This window comes from Syngnathus scovelli, chromosome 8 (assembly GCF_024217435.2).
Source record: "Syngnathus scovelli strain Florida chromosome 8, RoL_Ssco_1.2, whole genome shotgun sequence".
NCBI classification, from domain to species: Eukaryota; Metazoa; Chordata; class Actinopteri; order Syngnathiformes; family Syngnathidae; genus Syngnathus; species Syngnathus scovelli.
Window position 1 is genome coordinate 14,648,639 of NC_090854.1, and position 27,698 is coordinate 14,676,336.

The 27,698-nt window shown below is 43.4% G+C and overlaps 1 protein-coding gene across 8 annotated transcripts; it reads right to left on the reverse strand.

The window, feature by feature from the left end:
• Positions 1-42: 42 nt before the first annotated feature.
• On the reverse strand, positions 43-27,627 carry usp9 (ubiquitin specific peptidase 9). Of its 8 annotated transcripts, none has more exons than XM_049729218.2 (48): positions 27,394-27,627; positions 23,586-23,849; positions 22,045-22,190; positions 21,114-21,193; positions 20,259-20,371; positions 19,708-19,926; positions 19,485-19,600; positions 19,155-19,406; positions 18,939-19,074; positions 18,716-18,868; positions 18,183-18,287; positions 17,741-17,947; positions 17,405-17,541; positions 17,224-17,262; positions 14,823-14,956; positions 14,654-14,744; positions 14,430-14,543; positions 14,121-14,349; positions 13,897-13,992; positions 13,595-13,806; positions 13,283-13,523; positions 12,473-12,622; positions 12,249-12,369; positions 12,013-12,143; positions 11,490-11,768; positions 11,266-11,391; positions 10,356-10,493; positions 10,112-10,278; positions 9,886-9,994; positions 9,671-9,817; positions 9,424-9,570; positions 9,043-9,250; positions 8,574-8,794; positions 8,315-8,502; positions 8,071-8,244; positions 7,625-7,766; positions 6,741-7,497; positions 6,016-6,139; positions 5,722-5,947; positions 5,501-5,630; positions 5,191-5,376; positions 4,736-4,956; positions 4,563-4,651; positions 3,911-4,067; positions 3,618-3,830; positions 2,401-2,430; positions 2,015-2,113; positions 43-1,878 (listed from the first exon to the last, which is right to left on the reverse strand). In XM_049729218.2, the coding sequence occupies exons 2-48, from the start codon at positions 23,679-23,681 to the stop codon at positions 1,627-1,629; spliced, it is 7,848 nt and encodes a 2,615-aa protein (XP_049585175.1). In that variant the 5' UTR covers positions 23,682-23,849; positions 27,394-27,627; the 3' UTR covers positions 43-1,626. The 8 variants fall into 8 exon arrangements, with proteins under 8 accessions (XP_049585175.1, XP_049585174.1, XP_049585176.1 ...); XM_049729217.2 differs by lacking the exon at positions 27,394-27,627 and adding an exon at positions 26,563-27,048; XM_049729219.1 differs by lacking the exon at positions 27,394-27,627 and adding an exon at positions 26,463-26,480.
• Between the last annotated feature and the right edge of the window lie 71 nt (positions 27,628-27,698).

A 27,698-nucleotide genomic window follows, 5' to 3' on the forward strand; every position in this document is an offset into this window, starting at 1 on the left:
TCTAATCATTTGGTTTGTAGAGAAATAATCATGACACAGACAAAGATTCCATGTTCTTTATTTGCTAAGGGCGCAATGCTTTTTTTGTTATATTTCTGTGCACAAAAAAAACCTCACAAAGTGAAAGTCCACATCGCGACTGTAGCTCCAGAATTCAATGTCACACCATGGCCAAAACAAAAGTCGGCAAAAAACAGGGCGCAGATTAGAACTCTGTACAGTCAATATTGTCTTTAAAAATAACAAAAGGACAAAAATGTTCCTTTTAAATCAAATTCTATTTTTTAGTGAAATACAACAAAATAAATTCTATAAAATAAGAGCAAAATATTTAAATATAATACGGTGGGCAGAATATTTTCATTTGCAGGAGTATTTGGTATGTTTTAGACAAAAAAAAAAGAGGAAAAAAAAACACGTATTCAAGTTACCAATTAAATACAGTATTTACTTATGTTTACCTTTTTACTACAGAATCACAAGTTAGTTGCAATGTGACTAACCAGCTGCTATTCCTAAGCACCACCTCCTGTGTTGTGACTGGTGGGTGAACCCCAAGCAGGTCTCATCTCAACATGGCATGGGTGGTGCCGGCTCCACAGAGGTGACGGAAGCTAAACCACGCTGTCTATGATACACCACAAAGATGGTCGCCGGTGCTGCAATTCTGTTGCATTATTTTTTTTTTTCTGGGGTTGGGACGTGGGGGATTTTTTTCCTCCCTAAGCCGTCTATCCCACCGGCCAAACTCCACTGCCAAATGTGTAGGATTAGATGTGCAATTGAAAAGCCACTTAGTCGTACATTGGTTCAAAAATATTGCCCTCATTGTAGATGAGTAGAAAACAACAACAAAAAATCCTCAGAGTAACGCACCCCCTGTGAAGATGTGGAATAAGAACAGCTTTTAGGTTGTTATGAACGTCCTTGCTCGGGCTACACTATTCTGGTGAGAAGCCATGCTAAATGTTACAGCATATTGACTGAGCATAAAAAATATTAACAAAAACCCCAAAAAAAGGCAATGATTCGTCGACCAAATGTTGCATTAACTGCTTTTTCACGTCCAACAGCGTAAAAGCCCACCCAGCCATCAAACAAACTTGACGCCAGGGGGAGCTAACGAGCAACAACAACATACTGGTGAGAATAACAAACGCATCCTTCTTCGGCATCTTCTTCTACAGTTGAATGGCCGTTAAACCATCCCATGGCTGGAGCAAACTTTTACTGCGGAACATGGGTGACGAAAACAAAGTGTTTCGTTTTTGGGCAGGGATGTTTTTCTGTATAGTATCCATTGTTGTCATCAGTATGATCTGCAACCTCTATCCCAACAGCGAAGCACAGCGAGTGATGCTATTGGGCAATCCCAACAGTCACCAAACATTAACATTATGTACACCTTCCATCATCGCCAGTTCTGGTTTTTTCTTTTTCCTTTTTTTTTTTTTCATTTATTGATTTAGAACTCTTCAAATTCACTTTCTCCACTCCTGTGCCCCCCCGCTGGCCACGCTCTGAGAACCAAGAAGAGCAGAGGAGTAAGGAGAGCGGGTCGACAGAGGATCCAGGCACAGCAGAGGAGGGATGAGGCGGTAAAGGAGGCTTCGAGGAAAGGTGGCGTTATTCCTTAGGCAGGGCGGGAGCCGGGGTGGAGGCGGGGGCTGGGGTCGGGCCAGGGGCTATCTCTTCCGTGCTCTCCGAATTCTCTTGTGCTCTCGGGCCTGGGCTGGGGCCGCCGGGGCCTGGGGCTGGAACTGGAGTCGGAGCCTGCGTGGGGCCCGGGGGTGGAGCTGAGGCAGGGCCGGGGCGCTGAGGGTTGTTCATGTGCTGCGCGGCGGGGCCAGTGTATGGCTGCCCATGTGGGTGGTTGTTCTGGAGGAGAGAGTAAACAAAAATATAATATAGAGGAAGATGTTCAAGGATTGATGACCGATTCAGATTGAACCTAAAACCACAAAATCATGTTATGAAAAGAACTCGGGATTCTGTGAAGTTTGGTTGTGACTACCTGCTGAAACTGTGTAGTTCCAGGAGAGTGTGGGTACAAAGAAGTGTCCTCGGGCGGCGAAGAGTCTTGATCGTCAGGGGCTTCCTGTTCATCTGGCTCCTGCAAACAGGACAGGAAAACAACACGCATATATTGACTGCATGCACCCGTATGATATTTGAGATTAATTTAAAACTATGGGATTGGTCAATCAATTTCAACACTGACATACACAAATACCTCTTTCATTCATACACATCATTCTTTATGTACCTTAAGCCACAGATGACTAATCAAGTTGTAAGAAAATAAAATAAAATGGGTGGGAGGTCAGTTTATAACCACAGTAACCCTTTAACACCAGTAATTTGACCTTTTCCATATCCCGTGGTGCCTGGAATACTGACCTTCCCTGGGCTTCCCTGAGTACACTTGAGCTGTGTATGAAATATTACAAGAAGCATGTCACTCCACTGAAATTCTTTTAAACATTAACAAATACAACTAATCACACACACAACGCTCAGTGTAACGAGGGGTTGGGGGGTTTGAGATGGGGGGGCGCCCATTTGCATGGCTACTCAAAACTCGGCAACTTAAAGCATCTGACTGACATTTTCCAAAATGCATTTCACTCCAGGCCTACCACTTTAATTCATGTATCATTCTTCACAGCAGAGGCTACAACTGGCTTGTACCGTATTTTCCGAACTATAAGCCGCTACTTTTAGCACAAGCTTCGAACCCTGCGGCTTGTAGTCGGTGCGGTGTACGGCTAGTAGTCCGGTGCGGTCTATCTATGGATATTTCGTGATTTCTGTGATGTTTAATACACTTATACACTTGTTCGTAAAATGGTTGTGGACCGCTGTTGCGCAGGCCCGCTTTGCTGGGCGGCGGGATATGTGACCAGACACACGATCACTGAGGAGAAGAGTGATGATTTTCCTCTAATTTTAGCTGGTGCGGCTATAAATCCAGAAGTGTATTTTCACCACAGAGGATTGAGCGAGAAAGTTTGACAGTAACCGTACTTCCACTAGAAAACAGCATATAGCTGCTGAGTATAATGTGAACAACTGCAGTGGGTCTTCAAATCTCCTAAGGTCCACAAGATTTTTTTTGTTGTATTATGTCTTATTTTCAAAAGTGCAGACAAATCCCCCCCCAAAAATTCACATACTAAATTAATTTCTAGTCCCTACCTTAGCTCTGGGACATTTAAATACCCTAATGTGAAATATGAACTAGTCCTGACTCCCAATAAAAGCTGGAGCAATAAAATCCTTTGAAAAAAATGCAAACCATAAATATTCATTGCAATTGCTGACAAAATGCTTTGCACATTTTAGTTTGACATTGTCCATGCTTGTGTTGACATTTTAATATAGATTTCTCAAAAATTTCTATCATGGACCTCCTGAGGCCTCTATCAAAAGACTTCAACGGGTGAGCTGTTTTAATTGATTTCTGAACGGATAAAATTCTCTTCTGAAATTTGAACAACTTCTAACTGCATCTGCTGCTTGGGTAGTACCCAACCTACAAAATGCTAAAAGCGCATGACATACATGCATGAATGCGCTGTGTATTGGAACATGTGTTTGTTGTGCCAAGTCATTACCTCCTCAGGACAAAGTTCGCAGGCCTTGGCAAGGGTCATGCGTGCGCTGTGCGAGCGCTCCAGGAAGTAACCGTTGGACGTTTCATTGCTCTGGACCGGAGGTGACCAGTTGTTGTACGTGTACTGCGGGTTGCCGGAGTATGGCCGCCTCTCTAGCTCGTCGCCGAGCCACTCTACAGCCCACGTCCACTTTCGTTTCAGATCACCGTTACTCTGCATGAAAACGGCAGACATGAATAACCAATGCAAAGCAAGAAGAAAATATCATTTATGAATGATGTGATCAGGTATACCTGGAGGATCTGGTAAGCCACAGAGCAATTACTGAAGAGGGCCACCATACACTTGATGCACTGGTATGCCCGTTTTTGATAGTGGTTTTTGGAACGCTGGATGGTATCAAAGAGACCATCCCTGTCATCTGGAATTCCCTTCAAAACATTATGGATCCTACACCACAAAAACACGGAGAAGAGCATTATTATCAAACATTGTCATTTTGGTTGCTTCTCCAACAATTTTTCTACCAATCAGTGGAAGAGGAGCACTGTTCCATGTTGGACGCATGGACCAACCTTGCTTCTCATCACTGCCATCTTCAAGCCAGTTACAATTAGGTTAACATAATTTCTTGTTGAGGTAAAGAATCTCAGGACCATGATCACATCTATTACTAATTCTTGGAAGCAATCAGTGCAGGTAGTGGCTTGTTAGAGTAAATCACTATTGACATGAGAGCCACAGCTTTTGACCAATGAATTATTTGCCAGATGATTTATTGTTATTTGATAACTTTTTTATGCACAAATAACATCTTTAAAATGCATTTGACTTGCTGAGCACGTGATGTCATTTTCAGCCCATAATAAGTAGTCAAACTGGTCAAAGGTAAAAATTGTACATGAAAAATAATTTCCGTTTCCGATTTTAGCAATCAAGTCTGACCTGTGAGTCTGCCAGGAGTCCTCAATGAGAAGGATTTGTAGCAGCAAGTCCAAGTGAGGCCTCAACTCATAGTTATAGGAATATGCCACCTGTGCACAAGTCAAACACTTCATTTAAGCCCACATGCAACCAATAGTGAAATTCTGGTGGTGGTGATCATTGTTAAGTTTTACCTGCCACAGTAGCTCACTGAGTACAGTGGAAGAAAACTGAGGGTTTTCCCAGCAGCTGAAGCGGAGAAGCTTCACCGTCTCCTCAGAGTTGCTGCAGTCCTCAATGATCTTCTTCACATAGCTGGTCCTCACAAACAGGATCTCAGCCACAAGCTGCTGCACCAGCATTACCGGGGCTGTCAGGTTGGTGTCCCCATAGGGGTTAGGCAGAGGGGGGTTACCTGCATAGAAAGGTGTGCAATTATTCGAATGTGTCTGTGAACGTTATGTGTTTGTGTGAGTGGAAGTAGCCCCTCAGCTCAAAGCTCTGGCAACACAGCACAGGAGCTCAGAGTGCCTGGTTTGTCAGTCACCGAATCCTGAGCAAGGATGATGATCCTCATTGGGAAGCTCTACCATAGTGTTCAACTTATATGTATCTGAATTCAGGTAGCTAAAAATGGAGGACAACGCACCATTGATTGACGACTGCATGCGCAATGATACGTCACAGCAGCGGACCAGTTGAGAGACCACCGTGTAGAGCTTGCCCAGTTCAGCGTACTGGTACTTGATGGGGGGGCCGGGGCCTTCGTCCAGCGCTACTAGCATGAACGTGGCAGGCACATTCAGCTTTAGCAGCTGGGTCTTTTCTGCCAAGCCTTTGTGCGGAGGAGGAAAAGAGCAGATGAGGGAGGGGGGAAACATTTCAAGAAATGCATTAACAGGGATTAATCCAGTAAATTCCTGCAGATGTGCATGACAGGTGGGCTGTACGCTCCTTACCCAGATTGGCATACATGACAAAGAGGTTGAAGTACTGTTGCAGGTGACGGCCGTGTTCGGAAACCTCTCGTCTGAGCAAGTTGAGGACAGCTCTTAACAGGTGGTCACTTAGACTGAGGTTATCGCAGCCCTGATCAACATAAAATCCAACTAATTACTTCGAGCGCATCAAGTGGGGAAAACCTCAAATCATCTTAAAAGCCATGAACAAAAAGCTAAACCTGAGCAGATGTTCCGGGCGAGGCAGTGGGGGAGGGGCAGGGGCCGTCTTGCAGCGAGAAGTGAGCGATGAAAACTATGAGCTTGGCGAAGGCGCCACGCACCTCAGCGCTCGGGCACTCCAGGAGGTACTCGGAGAAGCGGTTGGGGTAGGCAAACAGGACGTTGTGTGCAAACCAGTAGCGTACATTCTTACTATGTCTCAGCAGGATGCAAAGGGCGTCATACCTTATAATGGAGAAGGCGCGTTTAAAGGAGGATAAGACGGAGGGAGAAAAAACGAAAAGGCTGCTTACCAATCACTGGCAGGACCCCTGACTACTTTCTTGGTGTGGAAGCCTGTGCTAAAGAGGAACCGAGCAGCCAGCTGAGCACTGATCATAGCAATCTCCTCAGCCTCTGGCAGAAGGTGGTCTTGCCCTAACAGAAAGAAAGAGCAAGGCTTGGAACAGCGGGCTCTCTTGATTTAAAGCATTTGGGAAAACAGTTTAAGAAAGCCAAATAAAACAATCCATTTCTTGTGTTTGTTCAAGTTTTGACTAACAAGTCAATGCGGTGTTATCTCAAAACTTCAGCTTTACAGATGACAGCCACATGTACTGCAGTAAACTTTTTTACTGCAACACATGATGATGATGTGATGCAATTACAGCCACCATAAAAAAAATGAGGCCTGGTTGGATGAGGCTATTTGAGGAATTTTCTTTTTCTTTAAATCATCTGTACGACAAAAGACAGGGTCTTACTGCTACTCTCCACTAATTCTTTCTGTAAGACCTTGTTCAGTAGTTCAATTTAAATATCATCAACAACATCGTGCAGTGATTATGTTATGAACTAAGATTGAACTTTTTTTCCTGATGGGAAAAGGTTGGTATCTATCTGACCGCGGTGGTGTCCATTAGCGGACAGCCGCTTTTTGAGCTAACATGGTGCTTAACCTTATGAAGCCGCATTGTAAATGTAAAGTGCCTATTGGTGTTGTGATGATGATTTAGCAGCGCTCAGACAAAACACATACCTGGAGGAGGGTTTAAATAGACACTGTTACAGGTCAGAAGTTTCTTAATGAACTGGAAATATTCCAGGCTGTATTGCATTCGGTTGTGCATAAATTGGACGTTCTGCTTGCGGACGCTGCACTCGATTACACCAGGCATCTTGACCTGATGCGGCTTCGCAGTGGAGATGGTCAACTCGGAGATGTACTTGACAAGCTCACTGTCCTTGTCTAGGGAGTCCATACGCTCATAGAAAAGGATGTAGGCATTCCACCACCGTTTCTGTCTTCGGTATGACATCCTTTTGATCATGTGATCGAACACCTCGCCCATGTATTCGCCGCCAAAGCACTGGTTCTTCATCTCCTCCTCGTCATCCATCTTGCATTCCGTCACGTCGCCGTCATCGAACTTATACCAGCGGTTCTTTTCACCATCGCCTCCATTCCTTTGGATGATGTACGAGTAGTAATGTCCGCCGCTGGCCTGGCCCGAGTGGACCAGCACCCCCACCAAACGGTACTTGGAGCTGCCCACAGGAGTGGGTTCAGAGGGCTCGTTCTGCTGGATCACTTGACTCTCCGGGTTGACGTCATCGCCCTCAATCTTGGCCACGCCCGCTACTGTGTATGGCTCCATGTCCAACTCCCTCGGAAATTCAAAGTAGTCATTGAACTTGATGGCACATTCCCGCTCCCAATCATAGTCAAAGCGTTTCAGTTGGATAGCAAGGACCGGCGGCAGCTTCTTGATCAGAAGTCGCTTGACTGTGTCCACCTTAACAAGAAGACCCCCACCAAAATAAAAAACAAATTGATGCATTACAAATCTGCCCATTACATCACAACCATTTTATACATTAAAAACAAACAGATGCTCTCCCTTCTTATAATTCTTATCTTACCTTCTTATTACACTTTTCACAGTGGTATGCGTTGGCTCCCTCAAGGAGATCTCCTTTGACGTACTGCTCCATTGAGTCCAAAAGGTTCTGGTGATTTCTGATGTCTACATTAAGTGTTGTGAATGACTCCTCACACTCATATCTAGAAACAGAGCAAATAGATTTCTTTTGGTTTTGTTTTTTTGCGTTTGCATCACAATCCCGTAGAATTTGACATTGTGTATGATTCAACATGTAACAAGAGTTGTTCCACACAAGAGAGCAACAGTTTCTGCCTAATGCCTTGCCAACAAGTCAATCTTCTAAACGGATGGGCAGTGGAAATGTTTTGTGTGGGTCAGTTATAAGAAAAAAAAAACCTAATTGTACCAATAATGACGCTTATCTGATGTTGGATGTTTATTCAAAAAGTGTCGCATTCTTCGAGATGCACAAACAATACTCACCTGTGAGGGCATCCCTGACAGATCTTCTGATCGGCAAAAGAGCCTCCTAGCACTTTGCTAAGCATAGCGGGATGACCCAAGGCCTTCAGTGCTTCATCCAAACTATCCACCAAAGAATTGAAAAACTCTAAAGCGTCATGCTGTTCTCTTAGATTCACAGGTTCACCCCATAACCTGCAGGACCACAAATAGAACGCACGTCACCTTTCCAAATCACACCAGTGGAAATGAGCAAATTACATACCTGAATTGCTTCCAAAAGCCTCTTGGGACATAGTACTGCAGTCTGGAAGCAGCCAGGTGGCCAAAAATGACCTGCAGGTGACGCAAAACTCCAATGTTGTACTCCTTCCGGTCTTCTGCTTTACTGGCAGGCTTATCGTCAAACTGGTGGTGATAGCTAAACACTTCATCACGAGGATCCACGTTCGTCTGTTGGAACAAAAGTTAAGCAATTCTACAATGCAATATTTGGCCATTCAACTATAATGTACTGTCAATACCTCATTCTCCTGCTTCTCATCGCCTGACATGTCATCGTCCACATCGGTTCCCGTGCCCTCGATGGCCAGGATGCCGTGGCGAATGGGAGGAATCATGTACAGCTGCTGAATTACAGAGTTCATGTAACACGTGGCCCCAGCGTTCTTCAGACCCACAAAGCCTTTATTTGGCCGTGGGCCCACAGGAGGCAGGTATTCCCACTCTGTTAACGTTTCACCGCCTGGAGAGAGATGTGGAAGAGCTCAAAATGTCCTCAAGGGGGTACATATTTTTCAAGACAATGGATCCCAAACTTATGGTTGGTTGTCACAGCATATATTAGGTCACTGATTGTCGTTTCAAAAGCAGGCACATACTTGTGGCTTCTGCTCTTTGCGTTAGTTTGTAGATATTGCAATATCTGTAATTAGGGTTTAGATCTTGGGGAGAAAGAAGCAGGGAAAAGCCTCTTTTAAACCAATGACCTACCCAAATAGTACATGTCCGTGAGCGTGTCGACGATCTGCTTGAGGTTGCGGAAACAGCCGACAGCAAGCGCGACCAGGAGCTCAAAGCCAGCGTTGATGGAGGCTGGGGCGCTGCACACTGGAATGGCCTGCTCCGTGGGGAACTCGCCACTCTTCATGTACTGCAGGTAAACGTTTGACGCCGGGAAGATGAAGTCGTCAATCAGCTCCTGATGATGAACAAAATGAATTTTAGCAACGATATAATAATTGTTGGACAGCAATCGTTGTTTTATCACATCAGGATGGAAGAACAGTGGCGTTTTACATCGACAGATGTAAAAATCCTTCCCTTAATCTCACAGGCATAAAATGCAAATGGGACGACATGTATCAAGTTTACCTTGATGAGGTTCGCGCCTCCTTTCTCACAACCAATGTAATACTTCTTCTCGGGAGTCTGGAAGGCAAGAAGCTCCTTGGTGACGCCAATGTGGCCTTCCAAGATGGTCTCTTCCACACCGGTCTCGCCTGTCCTCTTGACTTCGTCCTAGAAGATGCAAGACCAGTAACATCACCTCACATTAACAATAGCGACACATTGCAAAAATGAATCCCATGCTGAGCGGAAAAAACAAAGGATTGCCTACCCTTATCCTTTTGAGCCAGTCAATCTCATTGTTGAGCAGCACCTCGGCATTTGGCAGGTTGATGTTGCTGTTGTAGGCATAGTTCAAGAGATGCCGGAGCAAAGTGAAGTAGTCCCCGGCGTGTTTAGCTCGCTCCTTAGCGGTGGTCTGTACGCAGGCGAGGAAAGTTAGATGTAATCAGCTGGAAAAAGAGCACGTCGTTTTGTGTTACTCACCCCCAGAACAGTGAAAAGGAGGGTAATAAAGAAAAGGAGGGGTCTGTGGCCCATGCAACACCTGGTTGCCATGAGGAAAAACTGCTCCTGGGCCATCTGACGCACTGATCTGTCAAAGGTACAGAAAACCATGCTCTAAAAACTGCAAATGTCAACCTATGCTGCTGCTGCTGCTGCTTAGTCATCGATGCTTAACATATCCAACACAGTGGCGCAGCGCACTTACTTGCTGTGGCAGTGTAGCAGCAAGTCAATAATGAAGGTTTGCCATGCCCTCTCCTTACTGAGGGTGTCAAGGGCTGTGGGCATCAAGGCAAAACATAATGTCATCACTTCCAAGGCCTCGCAACACACCTGCTCATCTTCTTCGTCTGGCTCCTTAGCTGCGTTCGTCTGATAAGGAAAAACAAAATAATTAAAAAAAACAACTGCCGACATTGTAAAGTTCTCAGCCATTCATAGATATTTACCTTCTCGTATATCTTGCTGATATCTTCGTTAGAACTAAAGACAAGCTGCACCGTGCCACAGCCTGAGGCCCACACTATTTTCTGTACCTCTCTGATGACACAGATGTCTGGAATAGACTTTGACGTCTGAAAAAAATTCTGAAAGTGCCATGACAACATCCATTAATATACACAGGAAGACAATTCACACCAGTAGAAATAAATCCAAATGTAGCATCATCTAATTAGCATCCCATTAGTCTTGACAGTCAGTCAACCTTTTAAGGATGAGAAGTTATCACTTTGAGGCAATGTTGGTGACAATGTTGGTTTATACCACACTCATGGAGTACTGTGAAAGAGTTGGCTCGGGAGGTAAGACACAAATATAGACGGCACACTGAAGTTAAAGGTTGTAAGACCATCTCAAATACTCCTGTTCAGAAATTTCATCTACGGGACTATTGCCAACCTTCATGTGGGCCGCAAGGGGAAAACTGATCACAAGCTCATAATACAAATGGTAAAAATAGAGCCCAGGAAAACCTCCATACAAATTAAAAGTGATCTCCAAGGTCAAGGTACATCAGATTGTCCCAGTTGAGTCAAAGGGGACTTCATGGGAGGCAACACAACATTTAAGGGAGCGAAATAAAAACCTACAAAGCTTCTCGGATAATCAGCTAGAGAGAAAATGGCTGCCCTGTGTCAGCTTGATCTCAGTCGCAGGGGATGGGGTTTTGCAACAGGATTATGACCCATAACACATCTAAAACACCCAAGAATTGCAAAGAGCAAACAATTCGACAGTCTGAAGTGTCCTTCTGCGAGCCCTGATCTAAAATCTTATTGAACATCTGTGGAAGGAGCTGAAACATACCATCTGGAGAAAACAATCTTCAAACCTGAGACAAAATACATTTGCAGTTACCTCATCAGAAATCTGCTGTGCCAGGCGGATGGCTACATTGCGCAGCATACATTCTGAGGCAGGATTTGGAATGTTTTGCAGGGCACTCTGCAGCACCAGAGCCTGATCGTGAGTGGCCTGATTAATCTGTTAGGAATTGGAGAGTGAAGTAAGATTATCATCAGTAAACTTTCAATCAGAACATTTGGGGAAACATTTTCAAATGTTTCTATCTGTAGGCTAACCGGGGAAACGGGGATATTTCCCTCAGCGGTGGGCTGGCAAGCCTCTGCCACAGCTTTCACATGACCAAATCCTACAGCGGTGAGGAGGAGCTTGGCGATTTTCAGTGCATTGAGGTAAGCCCCGCGCCGTGTCTCCATGTCGGCTGACGGCAGGAAATTATTCCGGGTGAGCATGCTCAACACCAGTGGCAAGCCACCGCTCTTCAGGAAGTTGTACTGAAAGTCACTAGCATCCTCGCCCAAAGTGGCGCTGGCAGGCATCAGCAAAGCATACACGACCTGGAAGACAGGCAGAAATCCATTACAAAAGTTGATCTGGTATGTAGTGCAAATCTGAAAAGGGCAAACTATTTTAAAAAGCCATAAAAACATTTAAATTATATATATTGTCAACCACGTAGGAATTGCATGAGTCATATTTCAATATTTCCTGATCTGTTTGTCAATTTCAAAAAATGAGTTGAGCATCTGTTATGGTTATTTGCTAGTTATCCCTGAGGTCAATGAGTAGCCCTGGTTGTACCTCAATGAGGTAGAGCACTTGTGAGGGTGAGGGGCCAAAGAAACGGGAGTCCAGTGAAGGGCTGAGGCTGTTTTCTCCGAGCTTGGCATGGTCTAAACACACAGCACGCAGGTTCTCCACAGTTTTGTTATCTGTAGTAAAAAAAAAAAATAAAACACACACACAAGCAGTGCAGCAGTTAAGCTTCCCTCAACTGAAAAGGCAGCCCCACAATGAAAGCACAGTAGAACAAGCACCTGGAGGCATGAGTTTCATGAGAACTCTGGCTCCATCTCTAAGTAGGGGCATGTTGAGTTGGCAGCCCAGGTCAGCCACCTGCCACAGGAAGGAGATGTACTGCGTGTGCAGCGACATGATCTGCATAACAGAAAAGTCACTTCGAGAGATGCTCTTAAAATACAATGACATTCAAACTTCAATTTGTGATGCAACTCTAAAAAGTGACCATGTTGAAACTCACCACGCCGGGAAGACAGCTCTCCACTTCAGGATTGGGCCCATCGCCATAGTGGTTGCCGTGGTTCCCTGGTGAGCCGGTGGAAGAGTCGGACGAGCTCTCCGGGCTGGAGGGCATGTTGGTGCTCACCTGAGTTAGCTTGGCTGTGATCAGCTAAAGAAAGATGACAAAATCACTAACAACACTGTTTTATTAGAAAATACTGAATCTCCTCATATTGCAGCTGCCCTTCTCATAGACAACTCCCTTTTTGCATTCAGAGCAGTGAACAGGTATTCGCTGATTTCTTTAGTTCCTGATGTTAAAAGTGAACTGTTGAATCCATTGGATGACTGTTAACGAAAAAAGCAGCACCTACTCAAGCACGTAAAATTGCTCTGCATTTAAGATCTTCGTGATAACAGCGTATTTAACAAATAGCGTCTTAGTATACCAACACGACCATGCTAAAATGTGTGGGTCCTGTCTGTCTCAAGTTTTTCCACTTTGCTCCATTTCTCTTGGAGATAACCAAAGCCAGAAAAAAACAACATTTTATTTTTTTGCCAGAATGCCTTGTACGTGCAAAATCCAGCCCAGTCTGTTGGGGGACTTTCGCACACTCGCAGCTCGTTGGCAACAGAGTGCCATAGGAGAATGGCCAACGAGCTTGCTGTTAGCCACTAGTCTTTGCTTTGCAAGATAACTATCAGGATTGAAATAATTCTCGTGAATTGAATCTTTGAAACTCTGTCCTAAGCAATGTCGATTACATCACAGTCCATCCAAGAAAGGCATCCTAAGACAAAACGAAATTACAATGTCGAAAGTTACCGTTTTGTCTTTCAAGTTGAGTTGTCCAATAAGCTTCCTGTCATCAGCAGGGTCAACTACCTCGCCTCCAATGAAGAGCTCTATCTTGGTATGTGCGGCGTTCGCTTTGATGCGATTTAGGATGCCGCGGCGCACAGAGCCAATTGTGTCATTGGTGTGTGACCAGATATCCAGGTCATCCACTTGGCGCCCCTGGTTAGGGAAGCGCACGATCAACGTGATATGTTTTCCCCGGAACGCTCTGAAAGAGAAATAAAAACATATTAGAATGGACTCTCCAAATGGTTCCAGAGCTGAGGCTTGTGATTCTACCTGGACATGGGCAGGATGGTCCTCTCTTCATGGTAATCACTGTCACATTCATTGATGTACTCCTTGAGCACAGTAAGAACACGCACCATGCGGATTGCCTCCTGGCGGGCACAGTTTATGCTATCTTTATCTCCATCCAACACACACAGGGTGTCGTAGGAGGCCTTCAGACGGTCAAAACATGACTGGATAAAATCTTCATGAATTTCCACCTGCAATTACATCATGTACCTTGACATTAGAGAAGAAAAGATGACCTGTAACCTGAAAATCACGAATTCGGACAGAGTTCTATAGTGTACCTGATTGACTTGTAATTTTGGTCCAAGATTGGTGTAGATCTCCTTCAACAAGTCGATGGCTCTGCTCGCAATGTCATCGCTTCCTTGAATTACCACCTAGAACAAAAAAATAAAATAGTAAATATATTGCATTTCTTTAAAGAAGGGATAAATACAGTCCCCAAGGCATGCATTGAAACTATCACAAGTAGAGATTCGGAAGAAAAACAATGTGCACTTCTCACCCTCCAAAGGTAGTCTAGGCCAATGAGTTCCAGGTCGTCCATCATGTAGGCCCTACGTTTGGCTACCAGTTTGCCCTCCCTGCAGTTGACGGCCTTAAAGAACCTCTCGAAGCACTTCATGCCATTCTCCGTCAACAGGGACGGGTCAAGTTGCAGGACATTATTCTCAAAGAAGTCCTTGTTGATGTCTGGGTCCAGGTCGGGTTCATCGCCCATAAGTTTGGAGTACCTGCAATGTGGCATTTGGAATGGTGTTCAACACATTTGTGTGTGGACTACACAAAAAAGCAGGATCAAAGTCAACGGTACCATTTGAAACAGGCCTCGCGGTCACAGAGGAAGACTGCAGTCTCAGCCAGACACTTCCAAATCTGCTTGGCCTGAGGGGCACAGAGCCACAGCTGGCCATCTTTAAGAAGGAACCTGGCACCAAATAAAATTTTTTTAAAAAAAAAGATAGTTAGTGGCGACTGGAAGTAACATCAAACTTTGCAATCCTTTGACTACCTTTGTATTTCAGTATCATTCAGTACCTCAGGAAGTTAAGTCGTTCTTGCACTTCCTGGACATGGCTGTAGCGGCTTCCTGGTCGGACTATCTGAGGGTCAAACTCTGCCTGTTCTTCTGCAATCATATAAAAACATACAAATGATGGGTCCATCTGATTATTAAACTTTTAGATCTTATCTTTCCAATGTCTACCTTTGGAGAATTGTCGCATTGTCTCCATGTAGGCCGACAGGTTCTCAGCCACGAGTGTAACTAGAGCGTGGTTGTTTTGCAGCTGGTTGATAAGGTCATGCCGGTAAAACACATGTGGATTCCTCTGGGTTTGACTACAAAGTCAAGAGAAGAAAAGTAATGGATATAGAAGACAGCACAAGCGGGACAAAAATATTGAGCAGTGAAACAAAAAGGACTGGCAATACAGGGGGCAAGGAAAATGCCGGCAATCAGCTCATTTTGTATTGGTATTAATTTGCAGCGCAAAAGATAAAATGTTCAAAACAGCAAGATTTTGGAATATTTGTGTATCAATACAGCAAATCTGTCAAAGAGGTCACAACAATACTTATTTCCTGACTTGCAACCTTGAAATAACAAGAACCATATGAGAACAATACAACAATCTGTCATCATTATTAGCTCATTATCGCTTAACCGGAACTGGCTAGGCTCAAGCTGAACTACGAAATTCAGGAAATACTCAATTGCCCCAAATACCAGTGTGAACCCCCAACAAACACTGCAGTCCAACTTGGGGCTGTGTGCTTCAACCACTTAAAACAAAAACACCTCCTGAAAGTGACAATTTTCCCATTAGAAAAAAGGGTGATTAAGTGCAATCTCTGTTCATAAATGCTACGTTTCAGATGCAAACTCCTTAAACCAACTTGAATTCTGTTGCTAATTAAAACAGCAGCATCTATGGAGGAACAGGCGTTCTCCCTCAGATTAACTGAACTCTGGAGTGTGGCAAACAGGTTCCCTGTACTGTCTTGTACCTCCGGCGATCCAACTTGGAGGTCTTGCTAGCGAAAGGGAGCAATATTGTGAAGATTGATAAATATCTGATGTTCTTCCCTTTTTGTGGCTAGTTTTGTTCTTGCCAAAATAATGCCACGAGCTTCCGTTTAATGCAAGACCCCACTGTAAGTGATATGCTAGATCGCTTACTTGTGGAAGGAAAGCGTTTCTTTTTTTTAATCACTCGGTGACCAAAAAAGCCATTTGTTCTGCCAGTCTACAAATGATCTCAGTAAAGAGAATCATGTTGAGATCCTAGACAAGGTCACAAACAAAGTGTTTCAACATTTTTCATATTAAACTGCAACCTGTGCTGCTGGAACTGAGACGACTATCTTAATACGTCCGTGACATCAAATAAATTAAATGGGTGCAAGGCAAGAAGAAATGAATGCTGGCCGCAAGGATTGTGGAGCTCCATCTCAAATCATCTTGCGTCGTTCTGTCAGATTTTTAGATTTTAGGTGTTTGGTATGATGCATGTGGTCAATACTGTACAAACGGTGAAGGTGGGTCACAAATTACATTACTGAAGTCACAGGTTCACCTTTCATGTTATTAAATTTTTGGGGGGGGACAAACCTCCAAATATTGGAGCACAAGTACAGTGATGCCTCAAGTTACGACCTTAATTCGTACCGTGACCTCATTGGTAACTCTCGTAAATCGTGGTAACTAAAAGTGATGAGGGGAGAAGGACAACAGTTCCTGCATGAAAAAAAAAATCTTAATTCAGATTTAGACTTTTTATCCCTTTAGATACATTGTGTAAATGATCCAGGGAAGTATGTCTACTTAGCCACATGAATCAGAAATCTAGATGGCCACTGTTTGAATTGTGATTGTCTGTGCGTAGGCAGAACTTCCAGTCCAGCTAAGCATGAAAGCTTGCTACAGTGAACAGAAACAGTTTTACATGTTAAAACTATCACCGCCCCCACCCGCCCCTCCCAAATTTTCAGAAATGCTTGAATACAACACAATAACTATTACTCTAGCCAACATATACATACTGTCAAATCTTTTTTGCCATGTTAATCCAAAATCTAGGCGGTTGCTGTTAAACTTGATTGGAAGCAGCGTGCGTGTGCGCAAGCTTAAATTCTGGCTTCACACACACACACAACGGCTTTCTATTTGCTTCTACTGAGACATCAAGTTTTATGTGGTGTTTGGGGATTTACAGCCAACAGTAACCTTTAAGTCATCCTGAGGTCTGATTAAGAATAATGATAAAAAAAAACTTTCGCAGTGAATTATGCACAGAGGGAATGTTGGTTAAAGTGGCACTGAGCCGTCCGCTCATCTATGCTGAGACATTTTGCATAACAAAACGTACGTAGCAAAAGTTTTGTGCATAAGTTGAAAAGTTCATAAAAAGGCTCATCTGTAACTTGAGGTTACACTGTACCTGTAGCATTCAAGATGCAATTGAGGGTTCAAAAATCGAATTGTTAATAGGATCACTTGAGATGGCGCCCAAGAGAAATGTATGTCATTAACATGTCAAAGTGAAAAGCTGCGATGTTGGCCAGTGGAGAAGCAGGTAGAACCCTAGTGCTGCAATTCAACTTACCCCACTAAATTCATTTGCATGTTAATTCGCATTTTCTTTCTGAAAAAACAACAGGCATGCAAGACTACATATTTTTTAGAAGGAAAAAAGACCACAAGCATTACAGCTCCAAAGTCTGACCGATTGGAAGCGGAGTTTGTGGTTGTGTGTTAACTGCAGTGGATGTCAACCATGAGCTCACCTTAAATTCTGTGGAGCTTCTCCAAAAAGGCTACAGATTTCTCTGATTTGTTTCAAGGCGGGAATCACCCATTTGTCATTGGTTCGCAACTCCTCAATGAAGCGATCGATCCACTGGATCTTCTGGGTGTCTCGGTCCTATGAATACAAAAAGAGCACAGTCTGGGTATGTCTCCAAATCTTATCACTGTAAATGTCATGAGACGCCATGCATTCTAATAGTATCTAATAGTACCATAAACTTGAGTCGGCAAAAATGACATACTAATACTACTGTAAAATTGTATCTCTGTATACAATATTTCACACCGATAGAGATAAGAACATAAAAACTTGCCTGTGAGCAGCTGTAATCTAATATTTTGATGTGAGCGCTCAGAGCTTGGTCCATTATATCTACAGGCACATCATCGCTGTGGGCCAGGTTCCACAGCAGATTGAGGACCTTGTGGGCCATCACGCCGTCCTTGTCATCCTCGGCCAGGCGGCGGATAAGCTCCAGCAGTTTCTCGCGCTGTTTCTTGCTGGCGTTCGTCCAGCTTGCCTGCACATCAAACGGTTAGTGATGTCTGTTGATGGTATCCAGTGAATTTTACCACCAGGACATTTACAAAACAAAATCCCAAATATTCTTGGATTAAAAAAAACATTCTTGGATGAAAAGAAATAATATATATATATATATGCTCACACATTTGAAAAAGGTAAATAATTTTAATTTGACTAATTACATCAGTCTTATGGCTTCTGCACATCAAATAATGAAGACTTTGACTCACCTTGAAACAGTCAAATAGATGATCAAGCTGCTCAGGGGAAAAATCCCATGCTAGCTTGGCCAGGAGGTCATGGACATTTTTCACAATAGCCTCGTGTTTTCCAGCCTGCACACAGAAGGAGAGGGGGGGGAAGAATTACCCTTAAATATACAAAGATTTATCAATGATGTAGTGAGTTTTGATTAGAAAGCAGGGATTTTGTGGGTAAGTCTCTGCTGTTCTTTGTCTAGGTTTTTATAACAAATTGCCGTTATACTTCTGAGTGACTTGTTTTTGTATTTTACGATGCGTTTTTTTGACTTGATTTTTATAATCTTGATTTGATTGATTTTTTAATATTCTCTCATTTTGAATTTGATACCTACAACAACTAACAATATCTTGGGTATAAAAAGGAATATTTCCAAAAGGCTCATTTGTTCACAACCAAAGATAGAGCCACTTTGTGAACAACAGAACCTTGGAGGTTCCAGTATATTAAAGCAGTAGTTTTCCCATAAAATACCTCATCAGGACAATAACGGGATGCCCACCTGTGCTGCCCAGATGTTGTCGAGATCCTGCATGGTAAGAGCTTTCTCTTTGATAACAAAGCGAAGGATCTTCTCAAGTTTCTCGACGTACTGAGGCTGGTGCAAACTGTCCCTCAAGACGATGGAAAGGATGTGGTTCTGCTGGATCCACTCCTAAAGCACCACAATAAATAACTTAAGTACAGACGCCAAAATGTAGTACGTATCGGGCGAGTGGGCTCACCGCCATGCGCTCTGCAGTGAGCCATTCATCCTCCTCAGGGTTGTGCCGATGAGTGTAGTAGGACACACTGGAGATCACTTTGTTGACTTCATTTAGTGCATTCATTTTGCCATTAAAAGAAGAAATTTGCAATAACCTGGTGAAAGAAAATCAAAATGTTTATACCAGATCATTTCAACACTGTGTTGCTTTTCCATTCTGATGCATTGTCCTTACCTAAGAATCATTTTTAACCTAAAAATCTCTAAATTCTTCACAGTCTCCTCTTGCCCTGGTACGCGCGATGCAAGACTCTTTAGAGACTTGATTATCATGGACAGTGCGTCGTTTTTGGCTTCATTCTTGGCCTCTTTCTTAAGCTCCTCGTCAGTGAGGTTCTCCAGGAACTGGGGGACCATTTCAATGACGGGGAGGAAGTATTTCTTCACTGTGTGCAAGGTGAGGAACTCATAACACTGGCCAAAAGGCCTGCAATGAAAACGAGGAAGAAACATGAATAGTCAAGACAGAACATGGAGAGAAACACGGGCTCGTCAACAAGCTTACTTGATAAGTGCAGCGATGATCTGGACGTTCAGTGCTTCGCCGCTCATGAAGCGATCGTGCAACATTTGAAACCCGTTTAATGTGCCAAATTTATTTATTAAGTCCACCAACCAGCCCTGCAATTGACAAAAGAGAGTCAAGACTGTGTAATGTGCTGCGGAAACCAAAATAAGACACTTTGATTCCACAACTAAGGTGATACTCAGGATTAGCGTGGATATACCTTAGGCGAACGTGGGTCGGGTGGTCTGGCGAAAAGGTCATCATCGGCCAACTGCGCTACGGCAGGGACGGTCTCAGAGGGCCGCGTGCCATTATAGATGTGGAATTTGCAATGAGGGTTGGTGGCCATAGCCAGAAGCTCTAGTAGTGGGAACCAGTCCTGAGAGAGCTTTGCCACACACAGCTCCACCAAGCGGTGTGTGTTAGTGATGATACACCGCTGGAAACATGGATTGTGATGACATAAAAAAAGACAGAAAAACAATTTTTAAAAAATGAAAGAAATTCTAACCTGACGCATTAACAAATATTATTGGTTTTGGATAGATTTAGTCCATTTTCAATGCCCTCCACATGGTAGTGTAGAGCAGCTACAACCGTGTCATCAGCAAACGGTCGCAAAGACGTTTGCCAGACATTCGCCAACAGTTCTAATAGTTATCAACGATTTTAAACTATTAGCGACCTTTTAGGTGCCCGAATGAAATACCATTATTTGCAGGCACTCGCGGCTCAGTGAAATACGGGCTTTAGCATTGCAAAAGTACTCACATGAATCTCAAACTTCCAGCCACTGACTGCCTCGTCTGTTAGAATCTTTGTAAACGAGATAGTCAGACCATCTCGGAAAAACCTCTGACATGCCTCACACTTCACATCCAGTCCTGCAGAAAGAAAACACAATTTTTGAAATATCACACATATAAAATGTTAACCATGAATTCTGCACTTTAAAATCTTGAGGGAGAATGTTGGCCGGCAGTTTGTTAATTTAAGCGCAAGTGCACTTGTGGTCTGCAGCAAGACAATGATGCAAAGCACAGCAGAAACTACTGAATAGCTTTATTACAGAAAAAAAGAAAAAGAAAATTCAAGGTTTTGGAGGTGGCCTTGTCTGAACAAGGCCAGGATCAGATTGAAATATATTGCAGACAAGCTCTTTAAAAGACATGTCACGCTTGAAAATCCTCGAATGCTGCTCAAGTAATGCAATTGTCAATGGAAGAGTGAGGGAGGGAAAAAAAAATCCCCACAAAGATTTGAAAAGCTCATTGCCATTACCAAAATGCTTGATTTCAGTTGTTGCGGCCGAGGGTGGCCTAACCAGCTAATAAATTTTGAGGGCAAGTACTTCTTCCCTACACAGGGCCTGGAAGCTTTCAACAGTTTCCCCTTAAAAAATAACTATTAAAAACTGCAATTATTGTTAACTTGGGTTGCCCTTGTCTGATATTTACAATTGTTTGTTGGGCTTAAAAGTTAAAGTGGGAAAACCATGCAAAAAAATATTAACTTTATCATGACACTGTACTTCAAATTGGCTACGGAATTGTATTTTATACAATTAAAAACCAATACTATTTGTATTAGCAGATTTACAACTACTATTGTGCAGCACCCGCCTACCTTTTTTACTGAGGTCTATTGCAGCCTCCAAAAGGACTTCTAACTCTCCTTTTGGCAAAACTGGAACCACCCAACGAGGCCTGGGAAGGAGGAGAGCAACAATTGTCAAGAAATTCCAACACGTGCTGACTTAAGGGTGCAATAATTGATCAAACCATTCCTGTGTTGTGTGAGGTCATACAATTCTAGTTCACAGTCATGAGAAGTTGGGATGGGGAAGTATCAGTATCCGGCCCAATGTATCGGTTTCCGCGATGGCTGCCTATGCCAGTCATCTGTACCAAGTTGCCCTCTTGTGGCCGTTGTACTATCAGGAACCAAATGGCGCTAATGGAATGTTTTACTTTTTTCATTTGCACACTGAGATTTATCTAAATTTTACACCGCATTCCAATTACTATGCAAGTAATTGGGGTGGTTTCTCTAATTTCTATAGTCTATGCAACTGGCACTCGGTATGATTTAAGTCACCAGCTGTTAGACGATAATTTGAATGTTTTTAAACTAGCCGTTCAGTTCTTTACAACCATAAAATGCCTTGAAACCCAGATGTACATCATTTCAAAGTGCATTTAAACAAAAACTACATTAAAAACAAATGATTGTACTTGAAAGACTCCATTTGCATAGACTATTAACTTGCATGATTTGGAATGGGGTGTATGTTTATAGGGTCTACATTAATAGGGATGTTACATTATTAGTGTTAGTGCTACCAACATTTATTTACCAAGTCAATTTCTGTGTGGCAAAGTATTTTTCTGTTTCGTATTCTATCATCAATATGCTCACATGCCATTAAGATGCACTTTATATACATATTATGTGTATAAGGTTTATATTAATACTTAAGAGTGCATTATCAGTTGACTTTACACAAAATTGACTTAAGGACCATACAGAAGTAGCGATGTGCAGGCTTCTTGTGTACCTGTTGATCATGTCATCTAGCTTGGCTAGGTCAGTGTGGGGGAAGGCGGGCTCCTCCTCCTCCAGCTGGGGAGGTCCATCCCCTTGTCCATGCTCGCTGGGTGGGCTAACTGGAGAATTCTCATTAGATGAGTTAGGAGATGAAGTCTGAAATAAAATCAAAATAAATGTAAACAAATGCAGTCGTACATGAATTTGAGGCTTTGTAAAGTGAAGGCCATCTACCGTTCTTAATCAAATTGATTTTTCATCTGACTATAACACGTTTTTTGGAGGGGAGGCAAGATGCGAATGTCATTCGCTGACGTAAACATGCTTGGCAAATGCTGATTTTGGCTGCGGGTCTGAGCTCGACAATGAAAAATAAAACCACTTGGCTTTAATCTCTATTCACTAAGTTTATGAGACCTGGCTCTCATTTGAATATAGGTGATGTACTGTAGACTATATGAGGTCTGCATTCCCCATGATTTTATATGATCAATGTTGCGGTAGGCAGGTGTGAGACCAGGTCTCAAACACGCCATTGAGAGTCAACATGACGCATGGACAAATGCAAAAGTGAGAAATGTGAAATGCGATGTGTGCGGCAAAGGCTCCTCCTGCTTGGCTGACCTACATATACAGTTTGCCTCTCACGTATCACCACAGCTCATCAACACACACTTGCTGTGCGCATGCACACACACGCGTGCACAGACACACACACAGACACACACAGACAGACCCTCACATCCATCACTCAAGAGGCTCTGTTCATTGATGCCCCATCTTCACTTTGCCCCTCTTTCCGCTTCCCCGCTGCACCACTCTCTTTTCATCCCCTTGGGCATCTGTGCATGTGCGTGGCAGGGTGCAAGATGTATTTGTTCAAATGCACTGCAATGTCTGGAATTGTGGAAAGGCATGTGAAATTGTCCTGAATCGTTTAGAACGTAAACTATCAATAGTATCATTGCTGAATTATTATGGGGAAAAATGGCAACATGGCCAAGAACCAATAAACTATCCAACTAAATATCATATCCTAGTCCTCATTAATTGACATTAGGGGTGGGCGATATTTATTGCTTTTACATTATCGAGTATTAATACTGCCTCAAAAAGGAGAGGCAAATAAGTCCATTGATGGCCGCAAAGTAGGAGAAAGTGATGAAATCCTCATTCGGCGAATCAGCGTGCATGAACGGCAAAGGCATCGAGTTGAAAGTGCATGTTACCTTTTGGGAGTGAGATGAAACGGTATCATGTTCAAAGAGGACGTTTGAGTCAGAGAATACAAACGCAACCCAAGATTGTCCAATTTGAATAAGTTGTCTAGGAGACAGCGTTTGACCTTGCAGACAAAGCAATGGTTGAACCTACATAACCGTGTCGCACAAGCAGACACGCCGCACAATAATTAAAAAAACAAACAATAGAATAAAAACAGACACGGACACAGTGTAGTGATATAAAAACATTTTGATTGTGGTCTGTATTTATAATGACCAAACTTGAAACCTGGAGCTAATACATTTACATATTTCATCTGTTGCTTACCTGATTCTGTGGCAACGGAGGTTGGCTCTGAGCATCAGGCGCCTGGCCCTGGCTGTCATTGCCCCCCACCGGAGAGCCACGCGTGGTGGCCGTCATGCTCGCCACGGGGCAGATCTTGGCAATCTTGGCCTCTTTATGCAGCGCTGACCAGGAGGGAAATCAGAGCCGCCTCAGCCGTGGAGGAGAGGGAAGAGAGGCCGAACACACGAGAGAGGGACACAAGCACCTGGAGATCTGGATGAGCTGCTGAGACCATTGCATAACCTAGAGTGATGAAGGACAGTGAGATGGGAGCGAGACAGAAAGAGAAAAGGGTTAAAGGTTGGGATTAATCAGCAGGCCAAGGGAAGCGACTTGCAATAAATATGCAAAAGGGACTTTCACTTCGTCAATCTTATAAAACAAAAACATTATGACTTCAATGACGTCCAATTGTAGACCAACACAGAAAAATCTATATGTATAAACATAGTTGAGACAAACGTGTTCATAAAAATTACCATCCCTACTGCGGAGGGAGTTCAGAGCCATTACAGAAACAGGTTGTCCAGCAGATGTTCTACCTTTACCAGCTTCTGTGTGAAACCCAAAATAAGTTATGGCCCTTATGCGGATAGTTTGTGGGATTTGTCATACTTTGAAGTCGACAAACAATGCATTCTAAAATAGCCTCATTTCCCTTAACAATTACTTTAAGCGTCACATTTCAGTCTATAATGAGCAAACAAAAGGCAAAACAAATGAATCTGTCCACGAGCAAAATGAAACAACCGTTTCACAAAGTGGCAATCAATGATGATTTCTTTAAACATCGCCATCAAGGAACAACACGTCATTAAAGATTGGGTCGTCAATATCTTTTGTCAGAAATTTGTCCGAGGTATCCAATCAGTGTCAAACCTGTGGCACCCACCATAATTTCCTGCAAGGGAGAAACTTTCATTACACTCTTAGGCATACTTGGTGTAATTAAGCCTGATTCAGTCAGCCTTAAAACTGGCTTGACTGAAGACATTTCTGCCTTAAGAGTACCAGTTGCAATAGTGATCTTGTATATTTTAAATAGTTATTGCATTTCACATCGATTTAAATAATAAGGTCACTCAAATATCACGAAGAGTAGTAAAAGTACCTATTAGTTTTTTTCTTTTTTTAAACGCACACTGACCGAGACGAGCATAGACCTTTAGTCATGATTGCTGTGACATCAGTGATCATCAACTGGCGGCTCGCCAAACCGTCCAATCAGGCTCGCGACTGTATTCCATCATTTTGAGGATCAGAGTGAAAAGATCATGTGACCCACAATAAAGCAACAGAAACTGCAAAAACTAAGACTATAAAGGCCGAAAATGCATTAAGTTTTGTAATGAAATTGAATGCCATACAAAAACAATAAACATCAACTATCAATGTTATGCCAAAATCTTTTTTATTTGAGGGTAAGTCCAGCAAGATGACTTTCCGGTAAAATTCTGACCAATATTTGGTGGCTCCTTATTTACATTTATTAAAGTCAATTACAGTGTTTGTGCGCCGATGATTTTCACTTGATGGCGTTTGAAATTAACAGTAATTTATTAATCATTTATTTACCCAGGTTTTTATCCTAGCTCTGCAAATACTAAATGCCATTTAAGAACCGAAACCAAAAGATGGTTGAACCCCAGCCCCCCCAAGCCAACCATCCCACCGGTGTTGCTAACCCACCTGACAATACAATTAACATACTAAAAGCTCATTCTAGAACAAACTTCATGTCGACTGGCCTTTTGAACAGAACCGGCTTTACAACATTCGCGCAGCATTCACACAGCGTCAAGTACGAACCGATAACGAATGAATGTGACGTCCATGGTAGAAAGAAGTAGTGGATGACAATTGTGGAGAGGGAAAAACAAGTCCTTTTAATTATTCGCGGTGAATGGCTGGCATTATTTGACGTCTGCTTTTCGAGGTAGAGCTTAGCGAACGTGCAAGGCGATCCACCCAAACAGTCGAGCCTCCGTGGAGGCCTTGTCGTCAAAAGCGAATTGCGTTGAATCGTGCAGGCCTCATCATCACTCGGCCCAGCCTGGCATTACGTTAACCGCTCCCATAGAAAACGCATTAATAAGCGAATGACAAGAGGGTGAATTCTGTTAGCGTCCCAGCCTACCAGCAACAAAGTCTGGGTGGGCTTTTGAGGCGTTCCCCGTTGACCAAGTTGTGTTTCCGAATCGCCATTTGCAGTTAGCTTGGGACGCGCTAACGATGGTAGCCATCGGTGCTAACGTCCCAAGTCGGTGCAGTTAGCTAACCCCGTTCTATTTTGACAAGCGCCGAGCTCATATGACTCAACATTTAAGCATTTTGTCCAACTTGTATGTAAATCAACTTCTGCGAGCAAGAAGACGGCCATTGTTTAGTGAAAAGATAAAAGGTGATATGCTCATGAGTAACAAGAGCTATAACTGAACACAGGGGTCGTCTATTTCCTGAGTTTAGACTTCTATCATCCAAGTTTTTAACTCATAACAACGATGCACTTTCGGTAATACCAAATGGGAATAAAAACATCCGATACAATAGAGCATTTAGCACATATGATGTTCATTATGGTTGTGAATACCGATTATCTAAATCATACATTTAAACACTGCTAGACAAAACATGTATAGAAAGTGTTCAGTTAGTAGACAGTGTCGACAATTGACGGGTAGCTAGCAGTAGCCAGTAAAACCGGGTGAGTTCGTGGGAACGTACGTGATGTTAGGACAATGAATCGCAGTTTAACCACCTTGTCACACGATTACACAATGAAAAAGCGATAGCCGTGAATGGACTGCATCTCAGCACATGAGAAGCACAAATGACACCAATGCAATAGTTGGTTACCTGCCGTGCACCACAGCAGCTGACGCTAGTAACTTGCTAGCCGTGTGGCTAACAATCCCCTCAAGCGTTAGCCTACGGAGCTAGTTAGCTAACAACTCACCAGGAATTTGATATGACTTCCCCTCTATTCACCGGCTACATCCAGCCTTGAGCGGCGGCGTCGTCGGATATTATATAAGCGTGGCCTGGTACTGGTGACGGCTTTTCGCAGGAGACACCGACCCACTGCTAGAAAGATCTCTAATTCCGACGTTTCCCCTCTCTTGCTTCTGGGTGTTTTTCCCTGCGTCACCGGCGCAGTCACAGCCCCCCGACTCTCGACCAATTTCTGGGGCTTGTCACTTCGGTCCCAGCAGCAGTCACTCACGCACAACTTGAATCAGTACAACATGGCGGAAGCGCAGTTGGGTGCGAGCGGCGCTCCGTTTTAAAATAGGCCAGAGCAGCGGAGTCCAACTCCAAAAGCGTCGGCCCTCGTCTGTAAGGAGAGATTGCGCTGCAGCCGTGGAGCAGCCCAGTCAACACATCAGCTGAACGGAAAGTGCATTTAACTGGTCCAGTCTGATCGCCTGAGAGAGTCCGGATCCGTTAAAATCCAGCTCCGGGGTTTGGCTAAACCTGGACGATGAGCTCAGCCCGAAAGACCATCGCCGCCCACCATTTACTAATGTTGCGTTCAAGTGAAACACGAAAAGTCGACAATTTTGTGTTTTTAACAGGTGCACCCATGATGGCACTCGAAAAATGGTGGAACCTTGAACTCCACTTTCAAAATGGCCACGGAGCCTGTTAAGAGCAAGTGAAACTAGCCAGATTGTTGTTGGCATTGTTGCTTTTAGTCACATTAAATCAAGTCCTGCATATTAACTGTATGTCATATTTCTGTGTGTAAAGCACTGTCAATGCGAAATTAATAATTGGCGTTGCTTACCCCTTAGTCGCCGCTATCCAGCGTTGTACTTGTTGGGAAAAAATACTGTAAAGCAAAACTTCCCGATCCCGAATAAACTACTGTAATTGCGCTAATAATGCTTCAACTTCAAGTGTAGATCCCGAATAAACTACTGTAATCGCACTATTCTCCAACTACTAGTGTTGATGTCGGTTAACTCTTAAGGAACATGTCGTTTGTTCGCATACTCGCGTATGGTTCAGAGAGTAATACAACAACGATTTATAAAGGGGCCTTGCAGAATTCTTACAAGTCTGTGATGTTCATGTGCGTATCATCTTTAT